At 42.6% G+C, this 10,470-nt stretch overlaps 1 protein-coding gene across 3 annotated transcripts; it reads right to left on the bottom strand.

The window, feature by feature from the left end:
- Nucleotides 1-3,907: 3,907 nt before the first annotated feature.
- LOC119303347 lies at nucleotides 3,908-9,761 on the bottom strand. 3 transcript variants are annotated; one of them, XM_037580469.1, is made up of 9 exons: nucleotides 9,422-9,754; nucleotides 7,617-8,051; nucleotides 7,352-7,489; nucleotides 7,168-7,271; nucleotides 6,862-7,083; nucleotides 6,038-6,532; nucleotides 4,637-5,064; nucleotides 4,315-4,408; nucleotides 3,908-4,240 (listed from the first exon to the last, which is right to left on the bottom strand). In XM_037580469.1, exons 1-9 carry the CDS (start codon nucleotides 9,602-9,604, stop codon nucleotides 4,132-4,134), a joined length of 2,208 nt encoding a protein of 735 aa, XP_037436366.1. In that variant the 5' UTR covers nucleotides 9,605-9,754; the 3' UTR covers nucleotides 3,908-4,131. The 3 variants fall into 3 exon arrangements, with proteins under 3 accessions (XP_037436366.1, XP_037436365.1, XP_037436364.1); XM_037580468.1 differs by having other exon boundaries at nucleotides 3,908-4,408; nucleotides 6,038-6,502; nucleotides 9,422-9,761; XM_037580467.1 differs by having other exon boundaries at nucleotides 3,908-4,408; nucleotides 9,422-9,759.
- Nucleotides 9,762-10,470: the final 709 nt, after the last annotated feature.

The following is a 10,470-nucleotide window of genomic DNA, read 5'->3' as shown; positions in this document are numbered from 1 at the left end:
ATCCTACTCCCAGATCCTGGCGCGCCCTATGTGGCGGCCAGCCTCCCCCCTTTGGTCCTTTATATACTGAGGCAGAGGCACCCCACAAAGGCAAGTTGATCCACGTGATCTATTCCTTAGCCGTGTGCGGTGCCCCAGCCACCATAGTCCTCGATAATACTGTAGCGGAGTTTAGGTGAAGCCCTGCTGCTGTAGTACATCAAGATCGTCACCACGCCGTCGTGCTGACGGAACTCTTTCCCGACACTTTGCTGGATTGGAGTCCGGGGATCGTCATCGAGCTGAACGTGTGCTCGAACTCGAAGGTGCCGTAGTTTCGGTGCTTGATCGGTTGGATCGCAAAGACGTACGACTACTTCCTCTACGTTGTGTCAACGCTTCCGCGTGCGATCTAAAAGGGTACGTAGATCATACTCTCCCCTCTCGTTGCTATGCATCACCATGATCTTGCGTGTGCGTAGGAAATTTTTGAAATTACTACGTTCCCCAACACGGAGCACAGCCGGGGCAGGGCTCACGCTCGCGCGGCCGGTGTGGAGCATGACCGGGGAAGGGCTCGCGCTCGCCGGGCGTACAGGCAGCAGCTGGGTCGGGGTCGAGCTCCAGCCCCACGCGCGCGGTCGTGGCCTGGGTGGGATGGGGCGGACGGGGCGGCATGGCCGAGGACGAGGACGACGCGGCGGACATGGCGGCTGCAAGCGCGGCGACGCCAGCTCCGCGCCATGCCGCCACTTCCCCAGGAGCACGAGGAGGCCGCGTCCCTCACCATTCAAAGAATCCTGTCCTCCTTGGCTCCGTCCCACCCTTGGCTGTCCACGGGATCTCCGGCCATGGCCGCCCTGCAGGGCCCGCTGCTCGGCGGCGGCAGCGTGTCATCGGACGTGAGCTCCCCGCTGGGCATCGCCGTGGCGCTGCTCGCCCTGGCCGGCGTCCTGCTGCTGCTCCTGGGCCCCGGCGCGGAGCCTGCCGCTGATCGGGGTCGGAGCTCGAGGGTGTCTGGCGCGTGGGAGAGCCGGCACGATGGAGTCCGGCGCGGCTGCGGTGGCCGCGGACGACGAGCGGTGCTCGGAGGTGGGCGCCACGGCGCTGCGGGCGGGCGGGCACGCGGTGGACGCGGCCGTGGCGGCGGCGCTGTGCCTGGGCACGGTGCACCCGATGTCGAGCGGCCTCGGCGGCGGCACGATCATCGTGGGGAGCTCAACGGCTGGGAACACTCTTCCCCCCCGGCGTAAAATATCCGCCGGTAGCTCCCCAGGCGACGAAAAAAATGCCTCCTGAGGAGCTCAACGGCTGGAGATGCTCTTAGGCTCAACACATTCATGGCAAGATACATCGACCTTTTTCTTTTCGAGGAGGGAAGATGCGTACACTTAGGGTTGGAAGGCATCGGAAAGGCCCATTGAGTATCAAGCAAGAATCTTTTCAAGCAAGCAAGATCCACCACCAATGGCCCGATTGTGATGCCTCCATGCCTTGTGAGAGCCGGTATGTTAGTGACAATGGTGGACAATGAGGTCCTAGTCCAGGAAGACGTTGATAGGACCCCCGTGACTCGAGTCTGGAGGGGGTACACATGTCAAGAAGAAGAACCTATGGAGTGAGTCATGAGATGGGTGTAGGTGTGCGTGGTCTATGGGTCAAGAGACCTGCTTGTAAATGTATGAGCATGGGATTACAAGAGGCTGGATTCCGTCCCTGTAGCTTATCGAGGAAATGAGAATTATCTGAGCTCTCATCTGCCCTCTCTGTATCCCATCCTTTCTTCTATGTTCTTCCCCTTCTCCGATTCCAAGTTACCTTCCGATCTGTTACTTCCCCTAATTCTACTAGCGGGCCATCACACGATCTGGGATTTTCACCACCATGAACAGGTTCTAACTGTTGATGTTTAATCTTGTTGTCCGGCGTGTTTCCTCTGTTTTCATCTACCTTCAGTGTGTGTAGTTTCTTCAGAGAAAAATTCAGATAGAGAGAGCTAGAGTTCAGATCACCCCTGATTTCCAACACTAACAAACTCTAAATAACACCAACCACCAAACTGAAGTATTGACTGATGCCAACCCACTTGCTGAGAGTGCACCACCATGAACAGGCTCTAAGAAGCTCTAAATAACACCAACCGGCTATAGGAAATAATAGTAGGCCACCGGTTTGTCATGTGATCAGCAAAGCTAATGATCAAACATGCACATGCCAGTAGCAAACTTCCAAGCAATCTTGATCATGATGTCTTAGTGTTCAAATTGCAGGTATGTCCTCGTTTCCAAAAGCAGGAACTGAAGTATGAGTAATCGCAAACTGAATTTATGTATCGTTATGTATCAATTTCATGGTAATGAAATTGCGAGCGACGAGCTCCTCAGTCCGGGGAAAATATGCCTTTCTTGCGACATTTGCTGTTGCAAAACTTTCTATGTGAAAAACTAAAAACTGATACGCCCGCACGGCTACTATCATGGGAAAAAAAGGCTCCTGAGTATGTAGCATCTCTACACATGGATTTTAAAATAAAAAAATTGTAAATGTGCTCGATCTTTTTTCCATGCCACGACATGAGAAGGAACAAATAAGCGAATTAGCAAAATCTCTCTCCATATGTACCAAATAGGTGTGTGTTCATGCCTGTTAACCGCACAAGCTAGATCACTACAGCTTGTGCGTTGAACAGGCATGTGTTCATGCCATTAATTTGTTTCCCTCTCTTATCATACATCTGGAACGATTACTATGCTAAGCTGTCGGATATTGACAAAACAAAACAACGGTGAAAGGCACCTGGCGATAGTACCTACTGTTGCTGTGCTACCTCCAACTATGAACAAAGTAGACAAAAAAAATTGAGCATTAGCAACGGCTGCAGAGCTATTGCGCCTCTCACTCGTCAGGTTCCAGTATCCTTCTTTTGGAAATCTTAGATGCCGCCCAAAGAACGAAACGTAATAAAAGGGGAAAAAGAAAATCAAAGCCACCCCATTAAGCCGAGCTCAACACCAACCACCACTCGATGCAATTTATTTCCAGCATGGTACTCATTATGTGAAATGTTGCGCATTAAACTATCCATGTACTAAAACGGCCATCTCTTTTCACGGATTCTGCTTCACATATATCTTCTCTTCTCACACATTCTAATACACGGGCACCCCTATATATCTTATCGTCACTTCTTTCCATGTGATACAATTCTACACTTGACTCAATGTATATATGATAAGAGAATAAGATGAATAGTTCCAAGTAGATGATAGAAACAGTTATTTGAAGTATAGCCCGGTAAAATAAATTTAGGCTCAACACATTCAAGGCAAGATGTGTTGACTTTTTTCTTTTGAGGAGGGGAAAATGCAGACTTAGGATTGGAAGGCATCGGAAAGATATAACGTCCAAGAGTCGTATTAGGATGAGTAAGATCCACCACCAAAGGCCCGATTGCAAGCCTTGGTCACCCATGAGCGTCGCTGTGTCAATGATGAACACCAAAATCTAGAAGGGTCGACATTAAGAACCAATGAGTGAGCCGCAAGAGTTGGGTTCAGGTGTGTGTAGTCTATGAACCATGGGTCCCACTTGTAAGTGTAAGAGTGTGGGTTTAAAAGAGGCTGGATGCCATAGAAAATGAGATTTATGTGAACTCTCACCTACCCTCTCTGTATCCCATCCTTCCTTTTTTGTTCCTCCCCTTCTCCAATCCAAGTTACATTCCAATCTATGATTTCCCTTCGTTCTACTAGCGGGCCATCACACCGATCTAGGATTTTCACCACCATTAACAGGTTCTAACAAACTCTAAATAACACCAACCACCAAACTTATGTATTGAGTGATTCCACCCCACTTGCTGAGAGTGCACCACCATGCTGATCTGCACAACCACATGTATGTTGGTTGCAACACATTTACGCTCACGTGAAGAACTTGTATGCTTGTAACAAACACATTAATTTTCCTACGTGTCGATTCCTCAACTACAAATGGTATCAGTGCTACAAAGCAGTCCACAACGCAACATCTTGGCAACTACCAACATTTGTTACTGTGTTAAGGCAACTAAAGCAAAACATCCACTGCAAAACGGTGGCAACTAAGCAAAATTCTCTGAGTGACTAATAGTTAATCATAAGCGGAGAACTTTTAATTCCTCCCCCACTTGGTTGCGCGACGGCAAAGCATCCAGTATTCTCTAATGCCAATATGCATCCAGGGCAGTGGTGAAGACGGCAGATGCAGTGTTGTAGGTATCCTGATATAACAAAGAAGATGGTGTCACGAATGCCATAATAAGGAATAAACCTAAACAACGAGATAAGTAGCAACCTTGTGCCCCTGAGGATTCCATGTGCCAGTTGTTTGCAGAAGGGGAGAGCGATCCCGTTGAAAACTTTCTGGTAATGTGGCCCGATTACTTGTCCTGCATTTAGCATCATTTATGTTAAAAAAACTCAGCTGATAGAAATTGCAAGTGTTAGAAAAAATAACAACACAACAGGCCTGGCGCCCACACATGTTCAGAAGGAAATGATTACTAAAAGTGATTGAACAAAAAAATAGAATAGATAGTGCTAACTTCTATAGTAATACTACACCAACAAATAAGTAGGGTATGAGCATACGATAAAAATGTAGAGAGAGAGCTTACCAAGGGTGTTATAGTTACAGTTAAGTTCTGAAACTAGTGGTACTGAATGTACATGGATGGGTTCATCTGTTTCCCTTTCGCCAGATAAACTGGTTGAATGATATTCAACTGATAGAGCATCATCATCAGTAGATACAGATGACGATGACATAGGAAGGAACATTAATCCAGCAGGAAACCTTTGCCTCCTTGTCACCCATAGAATTACCGCAGCATAAGGAGTAGAGTGGATTATACAAATTGCAGTTTCCAACACTATACACAAACAGATGATTGTGCTGCTCAAGATAGAGAAAAATATGTAGAATATAGAAGCTGTGGGTAGAAGAAGCAAGACAGGTGTAAACAACAGTGAACCAACCACATGTTGTTCAACCGTGTAGTCATAGCTATCTAATCTCTGCCTAAGAGGATTCCACTTGCGCCCTCTGTTAATAATACAAGCACATATCAGTAAGTCAGCAAGAAATTTACAGCAAAAAAATCTAATGAAGAAACAAAAGAAATTGGGAGTTTAGTTTCCAATTGCCACACATTCATTTATATTTCCGCAACTGATTAATTCATCACATTAACTTTCATCAAAATAACAACAGCAATGAAGCAAGAAGATGAGAAACGAACATCATCAAAGTTTAAGATTGAGATGTTATGGGGATAATAATTAGCGCTTTTGTGTTGGCTAGGACTACTGGGGTCTCTAATCCCATTTGCTCCCCTAGCTTTCGTCTCTCAGTGTCGTCTCTAGAAGAGTTTTGCTCCCCAACATATTTCTAAATGCTAGATTTCCACCATAAGCTTAATCAACTTGCTATTAGCTTCTACTCCATAACTTGCTTCTAAACATAAGATATCTGACAATCCGACTACTGTAATAACTTACAACAAAATATGGTAATTGCAGATTATTAGTTAAGTAATTATCTGACACTAGTCATTCAACACCACAATTGAGTTTATGTTGCAAACAAGCTATTTTTATACTTAAAAAATGTCATATGAATGAAGGAAGCAGAATCGGTGCAGTGCATTCATGGTCACATGAACCCATCACTAAAATAGTACACATGCACAATTTTTTAAAAATAAGCAAAATATTCATAGTAAAATAACAGTTTCAGCATGTATACATGTAAAATTTGGTACAAAACCATGATGATGATGCCACTGTACAAAATACATAACTGTATGACTAATCTGTTGTGCTACAAGTGTGATTTGTTGTCTTCTGTGGACGATTCACATATATGACCATATTTTTGCAGAATTTTTACATGCACAACACATGTAGTTCTAGTGCCATGAATTCTTTTTGAGATTTCTTATATTGTAAAGTAATTAAACACAAAAACTTCATATGATCATAGGTGCATTTATCCATCAACATACCAACATTTTTACCTGAAAAGACGCCACAATGATGTCACTGTCTGAATCTGCCTTGAATATATTAAGGAGATTAACCACTGAAGCATGGTAACATGCAACGTCGCAAGCTGGATAATGTCAATGAAGATTGAAACAGGAACCGTGAAGCCTAAAAGAATTCCAGAAAATGCAAGGCCTTGAATTATATGCCTAAGGAAGCCTCCCACCATGAACCAAAGGGTAGAATATATTTGGATTGCATTCAGAGAAATCATGCCTAGAAGCTCTGCTAACTCAGTATTCAGTTTAAAGCCTGCTGGAACACCCATCAGCCACACACAACCAGATCTCAAGACAGCATCTGTCATGTAGTGAAGAAGAGCAAAAATCCAAGAGCAAATAGTCTCCATGTTCAACAATAGTGCTGCTCCAAGGATGAAACCCATCAGAAGATCCATGATAATATTTGACCATAAAGCATGCTTCTGGATTGCAGCTCTGTGTGCATATTCGACATTAACAGAGGAGCTGCATAGTATAAGCAGTAACATACTCAAATAATGTACCAAGGATAGCTCAATAAAAGCTTAGTTTTAACAATAATTCATTTTATCATTACTATTAACAGCTAATATATCTAATCTCAACTTTTAATATTGGGGAAGCACAAAGGTTCCTTACATCAAGGTTAAATGAATCAACAAACTGAAATTAAATACAGTCATCAGCTATCATAAAGCAAGGAAACCAAGTGAGTTTGGCAATACCATTTGACATCTCTAGAAAAGATAACTAGTCAATGGTAACTTAAGTTATAATGGTAGAATTAAGCAGCACCATAGGCATCCCAAGTTTACCTTAGGGACGTATCTTGGAGGAAAATCGGCCAATAAAGAATTTGGGAACAACGGAGATGCATGTTTTTCCATGAGTGTCTGAAAACCTTTTGTAATATAAAGTGCTCAGAGACATGGCTCAAACATTTTCGGAACAGTTGAATGAAGATGTAGATAATAGTCGATACTGAAGCTAAAAGTATTCCTGTGAAATGTTGTACCACTTGAACTAAGGCATCAAACCTGAATAAACAACCAGCAGTCAGGACAAAGGAAGAAAAAGAAAACAGTGTCCATCAGAGAAAATAGATAAAAGATGATGCTTACACAGTTGCAAACAAGAAATGAGTCGCAGAACTGTTATTAGTAGTTTTCCAAGCAACTGACAATCTAGCTGAATTTGAACAATTAAGCGCCAACACAATCGGATCCTTCAAACATAAACATGGACCACATTATCTAGTTGTTCAAATTAAACTGTAATAACATGTAAAAGCATCAAGGCGCATACCAAATCAAGAAATGGTCTTCTCTTTTGCAGATTATTTATCCAATTTGGCTTTTTGAAGGGAGACTTCATCCTATAAGGTGCATCCTCACCCAGGGAGAAATGGTTTCTACCAGCAACAGGAATATCATAAAGTATGACCTACATTGAACAGTATTGAAGTAACTGATCACAGTAAAACAATTGAACAGCACTGAAGGAAATAAATTAAAATGATTCAAACTATGATTGCCACAAGGATGTCAGAAGTGAGAGTTGACTTACATACGTGGCAATGATTAATTTCAGCCTTCTGGTCATCAAGATACAAATGATGAAGCACTGGAATTTGATTCAGATTGCATTTCAAGCTCTTGTCAGGCTTACAGCAGAAGTGCACCCAGTCACCACCTTTCACTACTGACTTCTTGTAAGTATCCAGAAAACCGTCTAATACACTACAATCACATTCCCATTTTCCATTACTCTCACTTTGGTCTTGATCTTCAATTCCCAATGGTCCATTAAATGCAATAGAACAGTCTTGTTTTGTGTCAGAATGCTGTGTCTGAACAACTTGAGGCCGCAACGGCTGATATTTTTGCTTAACACAGCAGCCTTCAAAATCTCTTGGAAGATGTACAACACAATCCCCAAGGATGGTAAATGCTGCAGATTCTTGTAGCACTGTTGGCATCCTTTTATTTGAGGAAAAGATAGCAGTCTACCAAGAGAGAAAACATTCAGCAATGCAGCCATCAATAAAAAAACTAAAAACAGTTATTCATAATCAAGCAATGGTCCTGGTATCAAACATGTGATGCGTACCCATAATGTATGTCTCCATTTTTTAGTATCTGAATGGAAGATTGCAGTAATCAAGGAACAGTCTTGGTATCAAAACATGTGACATTGCGATAAGAATCTAAGTAAAATATAAGATTAAAGGTTATAAAATAGCCCGCCACAAAAGGCTAATCAGTACTTGTAAAGGGAAAGCTATCATATTTTATAAATAGTATAGGGATGTGCAGAAAACATCCAGCATATTTGTCCTCAACATTTCCAAGTCAGCTGTTTGGAATAAAAAAATATTTGGTTCAAATATTCAGAGGCTTTCATCAAACATATAAAGTTCATTCAGGACGATGGAGGTGTTACAAGAAACACATTCAACCGCCTGACCATAACATGTATATGATCATTACCTCTTCATGGGTTGTTTAGTTTATGGAACACACATATACTACATTCAGCTAATGACGCCATCTACAGATTTCAAGGGATGGAAGAGGGTCATATTAAAATCTTTGTGAAACATCCCCAATTAACAAGTCCCGCTAATATCTTGCCTCTGGCACATGCAGGAAGATTTTATCACTTTAGTCCCCGAATGAGCTCATTCCGTTTTGCTAACCAGACACAAACTTGTTGGATTAGGTAATGCATTTCAACTAGTGAAAACACAAACCAGAAGGATCAGGTGACTCCAGGATAAGACCATCCCTGCAAAAAGTATCCCTTTGGTTCCTGAGGATTTTAACTCAGTAAACTCCTATACCGAAGTCTTAGCTGTTATAGAAGCATGTGTATACATCACTAGTTAATAAATAGCAATTCAAGGACTGGTTCAGCCTGCTTAACCATGAAGCAGCACACAGCTCCAGCATATTTTTTTAACTGGGAAGGGGCTTCAAATAAAGAAGCTATGTGTGTATCTCATTGACTCTAACAGTGTAACAGTGCAGCTAAAAGTCAACAATGTAACAAAATCAATTAATGCTTTACAACAAACAAACAAAATAGGTCTAGTTTGGTTGCCTACTACACTTCTGCCAAGCGCGGCATGCCATACACTTTTCTGCATCGTAGTTTATTATGCTACAATAAATGGGGAGAACCACCTAAAATTGTTTGCCTTCTTAAGTGACCCATTACACATTAAATTAGGTTAGTTCGCCCTAAAAGAACAAAGCTCTTCATAGAAATAAAAAATGAACCGCACTGGCCACTGTCACACGCTCCATATAAATGGAATAAGATAGCAAAGTACATTTAACAGCACCATTTATACTATTTGCTGCCATAACTGACCTGGAAGGTGTCGAGGTTGGGGAAAGACTGCAAGATCTCTCCCTGGGAGACGAACGCTGCGACAACAATATCGACTGATCCCGCATGGGGGAAGAGCCATCCGAACAGGAGATATCTGGTAGAGACGGACTCCAATTCAGACTGATGTTGCTGGCGCGGCCACCAGATCCTGCACCGGTCCATGCAGGAAAAGACTAAACGTGGGGCATAGGGAGTTCAGCTGGACCCAGAAGGCTCTGGAATTGCACCCGCACCACAGAATCGCAGGCACAAATTCCTATTTGCTCAACCGAGATTGATCTTCCGTGGCCTGCGCTGAAGAAGAACCGGATCAAACAATGTCTGGAATAGTTTAGTAGGGTATCATGTACTAGCAAATAACTGAATGGAGGTAAAAAAAATTCAAATTTGGTATCAAACACCCATCAGATGGGAGAATTGATGATTTGATGATATGCCCTTTGGTCCAATGTAATGGATCTTTTACCCTTTCCTTCATGTGCAAACAGTTAAATTGCCCTATCTCTCTTATTAATCAGTTTCTATTCAAAACAGCAAATACCCCTAAACGAATAGACCTCAGTACCACTATTCTGACATAGTAGAGAACTATTTGCAAGCAGACTCACTCTCCCACTTATGTATTCATCTGCCAACCACTCACAAGAATTAACAAATAAGTCAAGATTTTACAAGTTCAAGTCACAAATACCATAATATCTCACATGTTCGCATAAGAACCAAAACTGAAGGAGATCAGTGGCAGAACCAGAATTGGAGAAAATCCCAGGCATAACTAAACGCCTACAACGAAAGCATATAAAATACGGCTGGATTGTACAATAAGATACTAGTATGGAGATACAAAAGAGTATCAAATCTTTCATCTTCCATTTCTGCAGCATGAAACGAAACTGATAACAAAGCACATCAACTTGAGTAAATCCAACGCGTATGCGTAATTTCAATCCAACTGCTCATCGCACTATATGCATCCTTGATTTAGAACGTCATGCGTCAGTTTATACAACCTAGAACTTAGAAATTAC

The sequence above is a fragment of the Triticum dicoccoides genome, chromosome 5A (genome assembly GCF_002162155.2).
Source record: "Triticum dicoccoides isolate Atlit2015 ecotype Zavitan chromosome 5A, WEW_v2.0, whole genome shotgun sequence".
Taxonomy (NCBI): domain Eukaryota; kingdom Viridiplantae; phylum Streptophyta; class Magnoliopsida; order Poales; family Poaceae; genus Triticum; species Triticum dicoccoides.
This window is presented reverse-complemented; position numbering and strand designations above follow the sequence as displayed.